The 16,590-nt window shown below is 39.5% G+C and overlaps 1 protein-coding gene across 1 annotated transcript; it reads right to left on the bottom strand.

Annotated features, from left to right (window-relative positions):
• Positions 1–946: 946 nt before the first annotated feature.
• On the bottom strand, positions 947–16,522 carry BDH2 (3-hydroxybutyrate dehydrogenase 2). Its single transcript, XM_082760225.1, has 10 exons — positions 16,514–16,522; positions 14,497–14,577; positions 13,602–13,680; positions 10,346–10,442; positions 9,749–9,857; positions 7,989–8,049; positions 6,513–6,626; positions 5,757–5,815; positions 5,010–5,102; positions 947–3,816 (listed from the first exon to the last, which is right to left on the bottom strand). The coding sequence occupies exons 2-10, from the start codon at positions 14,566–14,568 to the stop codon at positions 3,763–3,765; spliced, it is 738 nt and encodes a 245-aa protein (XP_082616351.1). The 5' UTR covers positions 14,569–14,577; positions 16,514–16,522; the 3' UTR covers positions 947–3,762.
• Positions 16,523–16,590: the final 68 nt, after the last annotated feature.

Genomic DNA, 16,590 nt, shown 5'->3' with positions numbered 1-16,590 from the left:
CTGCTGCATCCAGCTGCAGGGGATGGAGATGCAACAGGACGGAGGGAAACTTACCTGGGGAAGCATTCAGGGAAAGGCCATGCCCCTGGGCAGCCCCTCCAGCACACGGAGATGGAGAGGTGCAAATCCGCTCCCTGTAAGCAGGAACAGCTCCGTGCCAGCTCTGGCTCCTCCTCCTCTGCTGCTGCCGCTAGTCCAGCGCAGTCCCTCCTCCACAGCTCCACAAGACGAGGCAGCAAGGCCCTCAATCTGCAGCTTGGGGGGACCTAGAAAGGCTTCCCAGATGTCACCTTATCTCCTGGTGCTGTAGATAGCGGTCCCCCGGGGCAGTGGAGGGGCTGGCAGGTGTCAGGGGTGTTTGGGCAATGGAGCAGCCCCGAGCCCACAGCACCTTAGAAGAACTGCACTGGGACAGGCAAGAAAATGAAAGCATTTGCACATCTGTGGTGCTCCCGAGAAAATCCTGCTGCTTCTCAAAGGAGCGAGGGTGCCCACCTCAGCTGTAAGTAACCCCGAGGGGATAAGAGAGCTGCTCTCGCAATCTCATTTTGCAAGCCACGCTGGGAGGAGCATGTGAAAGCAGATTCAAGTGCAACACGTTGCTACTTTGCTCCTTGTAGCATTACACGCAGCAAAAGCCACTGCAAATCTGAAGGAAAAAAAAAAAAAAAAAGCTGTTTTGTGATCAGATTAAATTTCCCTGAAACGCTCAGAAGGTGGGACATCTCTTAAAGCCTCTCCAAGAGAAAACCTTGCCCTAAAATCTGAAGAGTCACACTCCTCTTCATATCATCACTGGGGTGACAGGAGATAAAATGAGATAATCCAGATCCATAAAAACAGACCAGGGAATTAAGAAGTCACAGGGGTATTTAAAAACATTCTCCTTTGATAATTCTGGGGAAAAAGCCTCCTAGACCATCCATGACATGGACGTGTCCCCTAGACATCTGTGAAAATATGTCAATGTGTGAACAGCTCAAATTCTGAAATGCAACACATGCTCTGCTAACAAAGCAAGAGACAGAAATATGCTTTTTTTTGTTTTGTTATCATGTTGGTTTTTGACAACCAACTTCACTGAAAAATGCATCTCCCTGTGCTTTTATTGTAATATAATAAGTGGATGGCTTCTCCTTCTCTTGCAGGTGTGCTTTATCAAAAAAAAAAAAAAACACCCATCTGAGTACCTTTGGTGTATGCCAGTCACCAGAGAGCTTAGAAATGTTTACTCATGAAGTTCTCTTTGCAATAAGTATATTGAAGTTTCTCTCAGATTCATAGTTCTCTTTTCAAAATGGACAGTGCAAGTTTCCTGACCTGCTGCAGCAGGGAGATCCTTTCCAAGGTAAGCCTTCTGTACCAGCTACAGGACGACAACTTCGGCCTTCGTATTAAGCTCTGAAAACACTGCAACTGTATCCTGTTGGCCTCAACTTTCAGCATTTTCATTTACGTCAGTGAGCATCGGTGGAGCTGTTTTGGATAACTTTGGATTTTTGCCTCAACTTTATCCTGCTTGGCTGCTGGGTCACTTTATTGAAATACTAGAGAACATGCCCCAAATCCCATGAACCAACTGCACAGATCAGAATGTCCCAACTGTGATTAAAGATAAGAGTTAAACCCATAACAAGTCTGAGGAAGCCGGCCTCCACAATGCTTTCTCATTTTAAACTTTTAAGTACAATTTTACAAACAAGAAGCTTGCTGTTAACCAGACATGTTGCACGTCTTTGAAATCAATCTCTATTAATGCTTCAGCAAATATCGAAAAACTTAAGCAATCACTTAAAAACATGGCAGTCATTACAGAAAAATGCATAAAATAGAGTACATTTTCCCCCATGATTTCTGATTACTGACCAATCACACTCATTGATCATTTATTCCCCCCATATTTATACCAATTTCATAGATATGAAAAAAAAACGCAATTGCATACAGCTTCATTCACAGACTAGATTCACAGAGCTATGTTCAATTTCTTAACACAGCCATATTTATAGGAAGTCAGTCTTGTATATTTGTCATTCACGTAAATTTTAATGGTATGTTAGCAAACCAAAAAGCTTTGGAATTCCAGCCTGTTGCCTTAAATCTTTGGGTTGTGATTTTTCCCCCCTCTCCGGAGTATGAGCCTTTACCACAATAGATTTCTGATTCATAATCAAAGCTTCAATGTGCTACCACAACAAAAATATCAACACAAGCTCTTGTAGAAACTTAAGTCTGTGTTTTAGCAAGTCCAATATTGGTATTTGAGAATTCAACAATAGATTATCTAAGCCTAGCACCTAGTCTACAGAGCTGGCAGTATTTGTCCAGCATTGGTTCATTCATTAGTGTATCCTTTTGGAAGGGGAATATATTGGCTGTGGATAAAGTGGTAAAATCCACTCCTTTGGCTTACCCATCTGTCTTCTTCAGAATACTTCTCTATGTATACACGGCTACCAGTGACATCATTGCACAGTATTTTCTGTACAATGCAGACAGAAAAGATGCTGTGAAGAATTCCAAGACAATTTTAGGATTAATCTATACTATTAATGACATATTAATGGTCATGTCATTCTCCTAGTACAACCTTTCGGGACTAGCAAATACACTCATTTTCAAAGTGATTGCAAAACTACCTATGATTTTCTATGCTCTCTACGTGCCATAAGCCTTAGCCTTTTAACAGCTGTAACAGCAGGTTCATCTGCATCATTTCTACTTCATGAAAACAGTGTCTATAATCTTTGTATGCTTGAACAAAAAGCCCCAAACCTCTGAAACTATACAAGGCTGCTAGTTATACTGCTTCTACTTGCAATCTGTTGTTCTGTATTTTGGGCTATGACTTACTATTTTTTCCAGATTCCAACAGCCTAACTTCCCTTTCCATATGTGGAAAAAGGATATTGCAGCTGCACAAATCAGCTGTGCATGTACACCGACTCTTTACTGTATGCGCAGGAATTTGTTGTGCCCGTTTACTATGTATCTATACATTTACTATGTATCTATACATTTGTCAGATGGTCCCTGACCATCTGACAAAGGCACCTTCCACTTTGGATTTCGTGTTGTCAGACTTGGGACAGATTCTTTTCAACAATTCAACACAGATCATTTTTCTACAGTTGTTACAGAGAACAGAAAAAATCATAATTTGCAAAGCAGGATGGACTTTAACATATAATTTGCAAGAACTAGTATGCTCTCTAATATAGATGCATCTATCGACAGTTACAGAACGATTCAAACACGCTATTATTTCTGCCGCCTTCTGTTGTTTGAACCACATTTAGTTCAATAATTGTTCAGCTGGTTTAAAAGTAGTCTGTTTTCTCTGGGTAGCCTGCTAATGCTGGTAGGAAGTCTAATTGTGAACCTCCAAATATTTCGCAGACTGAAAATACGGGTAGTATTTAATTTCTTTAATTTAGATTTGCTTAAAATAAGATTTTTATTTTGTATCTTAAATAATATTCTTTGCACATTGATATCTGAAAGGCTAAAATCCTGCTCATGCTCCAGGAGTTACCATAAAAAGAAGCAACATGAAGTATGTTTTACTCCAATGTTTCACCATTTAGAGAAAAGTGAATCTGTAAGATCAATCTAGAAAGAGATCACAACCATAAAAATGCACCAGATTTGTATGGATGACATCATGTGAGTGATTTAAATCTATGCAAACTCTTAACTGAGGAACATGACCCTCACTTCTTGCCTTTAATAGTATAAGTCTCCATCTGCAGGTAGAGTTGATCACAAGCTCCATCCTCCATCAATGATGAGTTCGTTGCCAGTCATGTAGGCAGACTGAAATTACATAAAAGGTAACAATTTTTCATTATTATATATATATATATATATATTTACAGCTGTTAAGTATAAGGAAACACTGTTGCCTGTATTACAAAGAGGTCTGGATAAATACAATATAAACAAACTTTGAAACGGAATCCTGATTAACTCAGAGGAGTGTAGTAACAATAGTATTAGAGGCATTAAGATGAAAACACATCCTGGATGGGCAAAATCACATAAGCTAGACTTCTCAGATTTTACCTGCAGGAATAATATCTTACACTATGATATTGTTAGTTCCATTCAGCTGAGCAGAATATGACTAGGTCCGCCTATAATTACAAGGGGAACTAAATGAAAATTGAGATGGTGCAGAAAAGTGAGGTAAAGAACTGAGTTGGTACTTTATATCAGTACAGAAATATAATGGAATATATTACAAAACTGGAATTAATTGCACATGGTTGAAAACCCATGACCAGACTGGAAAAAGTTGGTAGCTTCACAGAAACACTGGAGGAGACACAGATTACTGATAGATAGAAACATTAAGTCTGAATTAATTACATTAAAGCATTCTGTTATGCTCAGTAGGACTGCTGGACAAGTCCAGTGAAATCCAGTCCAGTTTTAGATCCATAATAAATGTATAGCACCTGAAATAAGTTCTTTAAAATTCATGCTATTTGCAGTGATCATTAAGAGTGTGGTCTAAAACTTTAGTCTGTTGTTCTCTGTATGCCAAAGTGGCAGTCTGAGCATTAGACCATTTAGCTAAAATCATTGGTGGGTCTACACAAATATTTTCTCTTGCGTAATACAAGCAGATGATGACTGTACTAATTTTACCTCCTTAAAACATCATCTAGCTGCCACGCAAACAAAGCAACTTGCAAGAGCAGACAAGCCCATTTTTCCTATCACTCACTAAGATATTGCTCAGATGGCATGAAAACAACCTCGTTATGGTACCAAGTACATAATGCCTTAACAATCCCTGTCAACATTCAGGGTACTTTTTGTATCAATAAAAGATGGACAAGGGTTTTTTCGTTTGTTTATACATATATACACATGCACACACGCGTGTATTAGAACAATTTAGCTTGAAGACAATATAAATCCTCTTAAAACATGTTCTCTCTATTGTGAAGTAGCAAAGAAGCACAGGATTGTGACAGGAAATTGTGTCACCCCATACTTACTTCATCAGAGGCCAAGTACACAAAGAGATGAGCCACTTCTTCAGCGGTAGCCATCCTGCCAGTCTTCTGTCTTGCTAGAAAATCTTTCAATGCCTAGACATACAAGACCATCAAAAATTAAAAAATTATTTTAGCCCAATTAGTGTGTGACATGTACAAAGCAATATTGGAAATGGCCACACATTTTAACTTTTAGTATATGGGGTAGGGGGCTTATGCCAGAAAAAAGAAGGCCCACAGTGATACGAGTTTTATGTTGAAAAACATTCAACTGGACCTAAACCTCTGGTTCCAGAATAAAGCCACTGAAGCCATTCTTCCTTTGGTGGTAGATATTCTTGGGCCCTTCAAAAGAAGGCTCACGATTACCTAGTTAGTATGATCAAGGAACCCGATTCATTTTTAAACACACTGGCCAGAATGCCCTTTCTATTGTTGTTTTGCACTGCTTTGTGGCTGCCATATGGCAAAGAAGTGAGCATCATCTACGTTTGCAGTAGATATTGTAACCAGTGACAGCCCCTCTGCACTCACTTGAAACGTCCTTCCAAAGCATTTTAATACTCCCATCCTCAGAACAAACTGACCAAATTATTAAAGAAGACACTACTGTTATGTTACCATTGGCGTTCTGAAATACAAAGTTTTTATTTTTGAATTTGGGCAGAAGTGCTGCCTTCTTATAAAGAAAAAAAAAAAAGAAGAGAAACATATGTACATGATCAAAATAATAAATTGCTATCTCACCTGTTCTGGGTTAGGCCGGGCTTGAATTCTTTCCTGTAAAGATGGTGTGTCAACAGTTCCTACGCAAAAAAAATAAATTCATTATTAAATCTTAACTTCATCAGCAGTCATAATGAAAAATGCAGTTCATGAGTTCCATTTCTATGTCATAACACTGATGTATAACTCAGTAATAACGTGATTCAGGAGAAAGGCTACAAAATCATCAACATAGCTTAGGAGCCTAAATTTCAATAAAATACAAGACGTGAAAATTAGATGCAGTTCCAGATGGTTGAACAATGGCTTGCCTGATAGCTAGGCCTCGCCCGCTTCTAACTTTAGGACAATGGCTTTAACAATAAACACCCAAGTGCTGTGTAACACATGCATAACGTGCATGTGCTGGGCTAACAGACTTAAGTTAAACATGCTGTTTATATTACATAATAGCTTTTCTATTTTTAAATCTCAGAAATGTTTCAAGTACAGCATCCCTGCCTATGGCAGGGGGTTGGAGGTACATGATCTGTAAGATCCCTTCCAACCCAGACCATTCTACGACTCTGTGATATGATTCTATGTTCTGGTGGTTTTGTTTGTTTGGTTTTGGGGGGTGGGGTGGGGAGGAAGTTATTTGCCTTTTTGTTGTTTTTGATTCCTTGTAACTTTACTTGTCACTTGCAAGTCTATTCCTTGTTAATGATGTCAAACTAAATCAGGCCATGTGTCTTTTAGCATCTGCTCATGTTTACAAAACACTGCAAGAATACTTACCAGGACATACGCAGTTGCATCTGATGCCTTGTTCAATGAAATCAGCAGCCACAGACTTTGTTAGACCAATAACTGCTGCCTTTGAAGTACTATATACAAATCTGTTCACAACTCCTAACAGAAGGTCAATGTGAAGGCAGCACAAAGGAAAAAAAAAAAAAAGAAAAGAGAAAAAAAAAGAAGTTTATTCAATATGCATCTACTTCTGGACTCCAGCATTTCCTGTAGCCCACTCTCCCCATGAGGACGAGCTAAGTAGAATGCTGACTGCCAGAATTCTGCTCAGGCATACACCAGAATAAAACACAGTATTCTTCAATAGTATGAATTTGGGGAGTAGTCTAGAAAAAGTAACAAGCAAACAAATGTTTATGAAGAGCAGAGACCTGTCAATCACTGACAGTTTTTTCTTTGGAAGCATGGCTATAGTGCTTATGTAATTGCCACTTCATTGTTTCTCTTAAGAATATATGTAGCAAGGTATCACTGAAAGTAATTACTTTTCACTTATTCCTTACAGGTAGAAAGGATCCTACAACACTTTCATAACAGGTTCAAAAGCTCAAAGGCCAGGACTTTGGTGTTTCTGTAGCTTTATGTCTATGTTTTTGTGCATGTTTAAGACTCAACATATTCACTTTTTTATTTTTACTACATTCCTACCACAGGATTGGTAAAGTCCTTTAAACGCTGACCAGCACAATATTTATTTTTCATTCCCATCATTTTTTTTTTACCCTCCACAGGTTAATCGGTAGCTTTTTAGCTTTTCTGCTTAGCTGTTTTACTTGTCATCTCAAATCATTATTCCTGTTCTTAGGAAGACTGAAGTGTTTCTTTTCATAATACCGCTGAGCAGTTGCAACATCACTTCTCTCCCCCTCATCTGTGATTAGTGAGTCAGATTTGCCCATGTCAACTGCCCTGAGGAATACTACACACCAGAAAAAAAAAAGAAAAAGAAAAAGAAAAAAACACAAACAGAACAAACAAAACAAACCACCAAGCATTAAGGTCTTTACATTGGGTCATGTGAAAGCAAGAATCAAACACCTAGGCAACCAGAATAGAAGCAATTCACCCTTAATAGAAGTAACTCAAACATCAGGTCCAATCCAGCAGTAAATGATTAGGCAGCCCTCTGTTCCCGTATTCCTCTGTTTTGATCACAAAAACTTATCTACAACAAAGTGTCTACAGGTCATTCACCTCCTTTTACAGCAAAGCTTTGATTTGTTCACCAAGAACGCCCCATTCTGCATGTTGGACGAGGAGTTACTGTTGTACACAATTTAACTACAACATGCTTCATCAGGCGTACGCACAAAGGATCAGCATCAAGGGCACTCACTACACAAAGCCTTATCAAACTTTCCTCAAAAATGGATATGCAAATTCTTACAGGACAGAAACGTCAACAGGGCACTTTAAGAACATTAAAAATTTATACATGAATTTCTCTAGAAAGCTACTGACCTTTAATGCTGGATGCCACAGAAGACATGTTTATAATATTTCCAGATTTCTGTTTAAGCATCTGCAAAAAGAATACTTATGTCATTCAAACACAAACAACTTCATCATCTGCAGGCCCAGCAGAACAGCCCATAGCAACCAGCAGAACTAACAGCCCTACCGATATGCAACTGATCTGCCAGATAAAGTGTCAGTGGCATGAACAGTCAACAGATCAAAAAGATGAGTGCATGAAGTAGTAAAGCAAATTCTGAAATTCACACTAAGTTCTCCTAAACCATTTCAGGAATGAAGATGACAATGACAGCAGAGAAGGGTTTTGTTCTTTCTTGATACACCTACAAAGCTCTTCAAATGTGAAGGACTAGCATCATCTCTGTTGTGGAGCACCAAGGAATTTGTGCACCTGAAGTAAAATCAAGAGAAACCAGCCTGAGGAGAAGGTATAACATTCCTGCTGCTTGCCTGCCCCTAGGATTTACCTCCTACCTAGCTGACAGAATTATTAAAATGACATTACTATTATTTATCTTGTTCCAACTTGCATGGTAAGAGAGAGTGACAAAAAGACTTTAAAAAACGAAGTAAACCAACAGCACAGCCCTGACTATAGGTTGTTCTGTATAATCCCAGCATAGCTATTCGGTAAGTTAAGGTGAAGCCACCTTTCCAAGTGAATCTAAAATGATCACTTACCTTTGTAAAATGCTATTGATCAATGCTCTGTGACATGAATCCCCACATGCAACATGGTGTGCTCTTCATATGAAACACCCCCCTCAATCACTATTACAGTGAGGGATCACCGATCTGAAATTGAATGCTTTGCTGGCAAATACTCATTGTTATGAGCTGGTACGTTGGTGGTAGTTCTTCAGGTATGTACTACCCACCTTGTCATCTTTGCCTCCACAGTAAGTCACCCTACATGGGCATCTGTCTCATCCCATCTGCCAACATAGCAATTCGCTGATCCCCTCCAAACTCTTCTTGCTTTGGAGAAGAATAAGGCACAGCTCTCTAACATTTTTGAATCGTAGCTAAGTTACAAACTTTTTAGGCATCACAGATCCTCAGGTGCCTAAAGTTGTTGCAAGGAACCTTTGAAAATGAAGACTAGCTATGAAAAATAAGGACTGGAGTAACACTGAAAAAAGTAGTAGTCATCCAGTCACGGTCACAGCTACCACTTCTAGCCTTTGCTTTTACAGGAGGAATACAAACCACCTTACTCAGCCCAGAAGTTTCTGTCGTCTAGAACAGAGTTATTACTTCACAAACAGTCCTTGTCCTCAAGCTGCTCAATTGTCTAATTGGACTGTTGTTGCCATATAATGAACATGTGTTCATCAGTGGCACTGAATTGCTCCATGAGATCTCTGTGGCTGCAGAAAGTCTATGTTAATATATGTTATTTATAGCTATTTTTAGCTGTGGTATTATTCTACAACGTGCAGCTGTGTGTTGTAGTACAACACACTAGGATAGTATTATGCTCTGTATTTGAAGGATTTTAGTTGTAAATTACAGAGGAAAAGTCCTGAATTAACCTTCTCTATAATATTTTAGATGGGTTTTGTAAAACACAGGCAATGCTTTAGAGTATAGGAACACAATAATTTAAGGGCCTTCCCTAGCTAAAGCTGCATACTTGCATTTTCTATTTCAAATCCCAAGCTGTCACAGTGGCAACAACTTCGAGCTATCACACTTAAATGCAATGCAGCAGAGACTAAACATCCCAGGCAATGAAGGCGTACCATTGGAAGGAATGTCTTGATCATTAGATACATGCTGCGAACATTGAGGTTCATAGTGAAGTTCCAGTCTTGCTCCTCACATTCCAGAATGGTTCCATGATGAACAAACCTGGAATAAGTGGATGAAGCAGATTACTATCTGGGATTTACATTTCTGTGGCTTTTTAATCTACATCTTTCCATTGTTATTTTGTTATACCCTTGCAACCTTGAAAAGCAGGAACAAGAGCTCTTCTGAAAAAAGACAGCAACAGTGTTTTTCCCTCAATATGCAAAGAAACGTTTGCCAGTAGGGAAATTAAAAACCAAATACATTAAAAAAGCGTAAGTACAATTGGTGGTCTACCAGGAAAGTGAAAGCCAGCAGTATAGGGCATCCATAGAGCAGGGAAAACCCTAACAAGTTCCACAGCCATTCTACTTTAGCCTGGGTAACATTGCTGCACATAAAAAGCTCAGTTTAATGAAAACACATGCAAATCTGTTAAAGATACTAAACACATTACAACAACAACAACAAGCATTAGGTAAAAGAAAGTAGTTCAGGAGGACAGGAAAAACTGGAAAAAGAAGTAGGATCAAACAGAAGTTGGTTACCCTGCAATGTTACAGAGGACATCTATCCTTCCAATCTCCTTGGCCAGATTTTCTATCTGCTCCCTTTGGGTGACATCCAGAACTCGTATTTGAATGCCTGGAAAAACATGGTTTTAGTTTCACAGTATTTGGCGAAGAATCAGCAGTTTGTTTTTCTGAAGTGTCGAGGACACTGCACCTCCCACTCAAGTCGATGGCTTGCCAGGAACAGTCCCCTCTCAGTGCTGAGCCAAAACACGAAGACTCGCTGAGTGGGAGTTGCACTTAATGATTAATTAGTGTAATGCTTAAATCAGGACAGCAACGGACAGCATGGCTTGCTACTTAACATTTCAGACAGGAATTAAAAATAGATCAACTGATTCAATTACAATACAGCATCACACAAGCACATGAATTAATGCAATTTACCATAAAAATAATTTCCAATAAATTTGAATTCCACTGTGTCATTCCACTTGAATTACAGAGCCTGCATAATCATAACAAGCTTTCATGCCCCCTACTAAAGAACAGTTACATGTCTCACCATCACATTACATACCATCTATCCATATGTAGTTGAGGACACTATGAATCAACTTATTATTTAATTGATGAGGTTTGTATAAGAAGCAGTGTGGCCAGCAGGGCTAGGGAGGTGATCACCCCCCTGTACTCGGCTCTGGTGAGGCCGCACCTCGAGTACTGTGTTCAGTTTTGGGCCCCTCGCTACAAGAAGGACATGGAGGTGCTTGAGCGGGTCCAGAGAAGGGCGACGAAGCTGGTGAGGGGCCTGGAGAACAAGTCCTACGAGGAGCGGCTGAGGGAGCTGGGCTTGTTCAGCCTGGAGAAGAGGAGGCTCAGGGGCGACCTTATCGCTCTTTTTAGGTACCTCAAGGGAGGCTGTAGCGAGGTGGGGGTTGGCCTGTTCTCCCACGTGCCTGGTGACAGGACGAGGGGGAATGGGCTTAAGTTGCGCCAGGGGAGTTTTAGGTTGGATGTTAGGAAGAACTTCTTTACCGAAAGGGTTGTTAGACATTGGAACAGGCTGCCCAGGGAAGTGGTGGAGTCACCATCCCTGGAAGTCTTTAAAAGATGTTTAGATGTAGAGCTTAGGGATATGGTTTAGTGGAGGACTTGTTAGTGTTAGGTCAGAGGTCTCTTCCAACCTAGAAATCCTGTGATTCTGTGAAAAGTGATTTCACATAAGCCATAGACAACCTGAGATGATGTAACTATGACAACAGAAATTAAGAGAAAGTGTAGCAAGTAGATGGCTTCTATTGTGAAGACTAGATCAAATTTAGGATGTTCATGCTTTTGTAATTATTTATCAAAAAATGCTTAGAAAGTTGCTGCTTTTCACTATTATCTCCTGCTTATTACAGCCTCTGACAGCTGTTGCCATCAGTGCTCGTAGCACTGGCTGTCCCTACACTGTACCTTCAAGATACAAAACACAAGTATGTATTTGAAAGATTGGGAAATCTAATTACTACAGAACAGGGACAGGTGCTACTCCTGCAGTTTTCAATAGAATCAGCCCTTTCCTTAACAGAACTGCTTCAGGGCCAACCACAGCAGTGCCACCCCATGGACAGAAGTGAAAAGAGCAAAGTAGATGAACTACACATCCAGATGAGCTGTAACATGACATGCTATAACCTACGTGTCATTTCACTTCATTTTATGTAAGTAGTCTCCAGTAATCTAGTGCAAATAGCTTCTCTAACCCCACGTCAAGGGTAAATTCTTTCTACAGAATTCAGGATCTTTTTTGATACAGCCTGGCTACAACCTCACTCCCTGCTGTGTGTAAAGACTGGGCTGTGCACCTTCCTCTAATAGTGCTTCCCACCCAAATGCAAAGAGCTGCATGGGATTTTTTGTTATTCTTAAAGATTATTACTTTAAAACCATCAGTGTAGTCACATTGGAAAGAGCAGCCTACAGAGGTCACGGAATTTCCATCTCTGGAGATATTCCTAACTTGGCTCCAGGCAAACTGCTTTAATTAGACCTGCTTTGTGCAAAAAGCAGGACTTAATAGCCTCTGGATCTCTCATCCGATCTTACACTTGTGTCTTTTGAAGCAAACTGATGAGTCCATGAACATGCTTAGTTAAATGATACAGACATGTTTGAAAATATTTGTCTCTGCTGTAATTAGTAACACTACAGGCTGGTGATGAACAGTGGAATTACATCTGGAAAGAATTCAAAGAGCACAAGGTGCAAGGCCTCAGTGAATGAGAGTTTAATTAATATATCAAAAAGATAGAAATGGCCAAAAGTATATGAAAAAACTATATTTTTCCTTCTGCACACACTAGCAGATGGAAAACAAAGCACAGTTCAAACTGTAACACTTCCCTAAACATACTCAGAATAAACCTGGAAAATCCCAAAGTTCTTAAAGAACCGCAACAGAACTGCTTGCAGTGAATTCTTGTCAAAGGAGAGCGATGTTCACTTAACACCGTGTGCAAGAGAAGTATTTTCATGGATTTTACTGTCACACTCTAATAGGAATGGGTAAAGAATAACGATCATTTCCTTTCATCCAATTAAGCTGGAAATATTTTCGGTTGTGAGATATACCTACACCTTAATTTTTCTTCCAGGACTTTTTTTTTTTTTTTTTTTTTTAGTATCCCCACACTCAAGTGTCGCTAATAACAGAGAAATATAGATGTTGAAACCATTCTCCCTGAAATATGTTCCTGTGCAACCTTCAGGCCTGAGCATTTCTACAAATAAAATAAGCTCATCTTGTATCGGTGGGATTTGTTTCTGAATATGTACCAATTCCTGCTAGAAAGCTATCTCTTTGATATGTTCCTTGCTAAGTATGGACCATGGACATGCAAAGCACTAAATCTGTTTGTACAGCTGGGTATTAGTTCTTGTGATCAGAGTAAAGCATTCCAAGCTTTTTCAGTCTGACAGGCAGCCTGGCAACTCAAAAAATGGTAATACACCATTCTGGCAAGAGGTAATCTACTGCTTCGGTGACAGAAGAAGCACACAAAGTTACTCCACAAACTTAGAATATTGTCTGAAATCAATCCTGACATTGCAGCATTTCACACGTCACCTCTGCCATTCTGCATCACAGAATAAAGTAATGACAGTAACTAGAGAATTAGTCTCCATCTTTTCCCTTTTTTTCCTGGCCTTTTGAAGTTTGCCCTACCGCTAAGTTATATTTTGGCCAACCTACAACAAAACTTGCAAGGTTTGAACTAATGCCTACAGTAAGTAGATCATTTACCTGGGTATTTCTCCAGCTCTCGCAGCTTAGACTCATTGATGTCTGTAGCAATGACTTTGGCTCCTTCTTTAGCAAAAGCCTGAAGAATACAGTAAGAAATGTAGTTTATATTTAAATATGCTAGATTTTAGCAAAAGGTCTATTTTCTTTGCATTTCCCTTTTGGCTTGAAATAAAAGTTGACTGAAGGCAGCTAATCTCCCCCTTCTCATTGTGGGCACGTGAGGAAGTAACAGACATCAATTACCAAACACCCTGGGGATAACTGTTACGGTGGTACTGAAGTAACTCCATAGCTTCTCTGTCTCCTTTGGAAAAAGGAAGCAACAGGAGCAGAACTCATCAAAAGAAATTAGACGTTAACCAAAATTAAAACAAAGCAAACACATTTTAATTCTGTTTTAAGAGTAATATTTTTGAACGGTTTTTCTCACAGTTGCCTTGTAGCTGTGCTCTTCATGTGGAACTGGTTACATCAACTATCAGCATAGTTGAAACATCTTGGCTTTACTTGGGGGATCTTTGCAGTGTCCAGCCTTATAAACAGAAAAACTCCCCTATATCCTTACATTTTCCCAGAAAAAAAGCAGCAGAGACATTGGATTAAAAGGCACAGCCAGTACAAACGTGTATTGTTATAAGTAGGTGCAACTGCTCTTAAATCCTGCCCACATGGTTTATCGCCACTCTGTGCTTAAGACTTTCAGAGGTTAACACTGCAAACAGCTTACCCAACGCAGTGCAGTAACTACATCGTTCCCTGATTTTTTCAGTAAGTTGTTCTGGCTTAATCTGTAGTTTACTAATTCAAAAACTTGTTTGGTGCAGATGATGTTGGGCACTCCAGTATTAGAGACCTAGCTTTGGCACAGAAGAAAAATATTTTTCCAACTTACGATAGCAGTGGCTCGTCCAATGCCCTGTGCTGCTGCAGAGAGCAGTATTACCTTCCCATCAAGCCGCCCCATATTGCTGACCTGTGCAGACAAAAAGTGTCACAATCTAACAAAGTGAGCTAACATCACTTCCAGGGCATCAGATTCAAGTGTATTCCAAAAACCAACTGTAATCCAGAGCACCTCTACCAACAAGTCAAAGCATTCTGATTAGGTGCTGAGTCAGAAGAGAAGTAAAATGGGTTGTAATGTCTGCTGCCCACTGTGTTCTTAGCAAGCACGTCTTTTTTTCTGCTCCTCTCAAATTGTAGACTTAGCTTCCCAAACGGCAATAAAATCTGCACACTACCCTGGAGGGCACTGCAAAAGGTCTTTTCCTTCCATCATGTCCAAGACCTGGCCTTTGTGTGCTCTGAATCGTTTTAGGAATCTTCCAGCACAACAGATTTCCAGCTCCACAAGGTGAGGGAGTAAAGGGGAACGAAGCTGTCCTCTCATCTTTATCACAGTTTGACCTCTGAGAACTACTGAGCATACTCAGAGCAAGGTGTAGGGGAATAAAAGGATTTATTTTTCTAGTGTTTGACAATGCAAATAATATTCTTCTTTTAGGTGGTTCCACCTTGCTTATGGCATATCAGCCAAAAGACAAACTGAGGTCCTCTTTTCTGCCTAGACATATGCGTTCAAATGCAGTATTATGTTTTTTTAAAACAGAGCACGTAAAGTTGCAAACAAAACCAAATGCCATCCTTTGCACTCCTATGGGTTCAAAAAGTCCCTAGTAGGCTTTTTGTTTATTCAAAGCCTAAATTACTGAATAGAATGTTTCAAAACACTACCGAAGAAGGTCACCGTATCCCAGTGTGATCTGGTTTTGTTAACTGAGTTCCCAACAAGCAAACATTCCTACACTTTTAAAAATCACAGAACAAAGTTTCTCTATTTAGCTACGAGTGTAGAAAGGTTTCCCAAGAACCTCAACTTCTTAAAACACTTGGGTAAACCCAACATGCTGAGTACTTCATTCAGAAGTTAGATGCACACCCAATATTTCCCCTAGGTCAGCAGCCAATGCTAGCACCTGGAGAGGCTCAAATCCATCCTGTGATTTGTTAGCCCAGTTTAGTGTGCTACATCTCCAACCAGACTATTCATTTCTGATTTTTTTATCCTGAGAAAGCAGATAGGATTTCTGGTCAGTTTTTCCCAACAAAACCTGGGGCAAAAGTAGCATGTTTCTCTAAAAGTTACAAATTCAACAAACTGAACTTATTTGTAAACTGTTATACTAAAAAATTATTTCCACCCTAACGCAGAAACATTATCTCATTTTAATTAAGATTGGACTGACTTCTGGATTGTGTTTTGAGACACTGAAAAGCCTGAAATTTTAAGTTTTTCCCCCTATAACCAGAGGGAAGAACATACAAAAAGAAACCTCAAAAGGAAACTAACAAAGACAAACCACCAAAACAGTCCACTACACGAGTGGTAACTAAAATGCACCTTTCTAACTAGGGGAAAGAACAATACCTTAAAATCACTTTACAGGCTGGCTTAGTAAAGCAGTCTTAGGATGCCTCTGATGGAGGCTATGTCACATTACATGAGACTGAGCCTATGTTAGCAGAAGGTTTTTGTGCTGACAGGTGATAACTACCAAGCTAAACCAAGGGAAACAAGATGGTGCATTACAGCAAGTACCACCTAGCCATCTGCACAAAGCTTTGCAAAACACACTTCCTGAAATAAAAAAATTCTGGGAAAAAATCATTCATTTTGGCAAAAGTCCCAAGTGTCCCAAAAGTCTGGTGTTAAAGTGCCCACTTGAGGCAGAAATTCTTGTTCTTTGCTGTTGCATGCACATTTTCAGTAGAAAAAAATGGATCAAGTAATTCCTTGAATCACCACATAATTTTGGAAGCTTTTTTTAACCTAACAATCATTTTTAATGAATATTTGACACACTAATTCTATGAAACTTTTCAAAATAAAGGTTAGTACAGTCACTCACCAAAAGATCTCAACCAGCTTCTTGGGTTTACTGACCTTTGGAAAAAGGAAGTTTTACGCTCACTTGTTTTGCTATGC

The sequence above is a fragment of the Aythya marila genome (genome assembly GCF_965140915.1).
Source record: "Aythya marila genome assembly, chromosome: 4".
NCBI lineage: Eukaryota > Metazoa > Chordata > Aves > Anseriformes > Anatidae > Aythya > Aythya marila.
The sequence above is the reverse complement of the archived record's forward strand: the minus strand, read 5'-3'. Positions and strand labels throughout refer to the sequence as shown.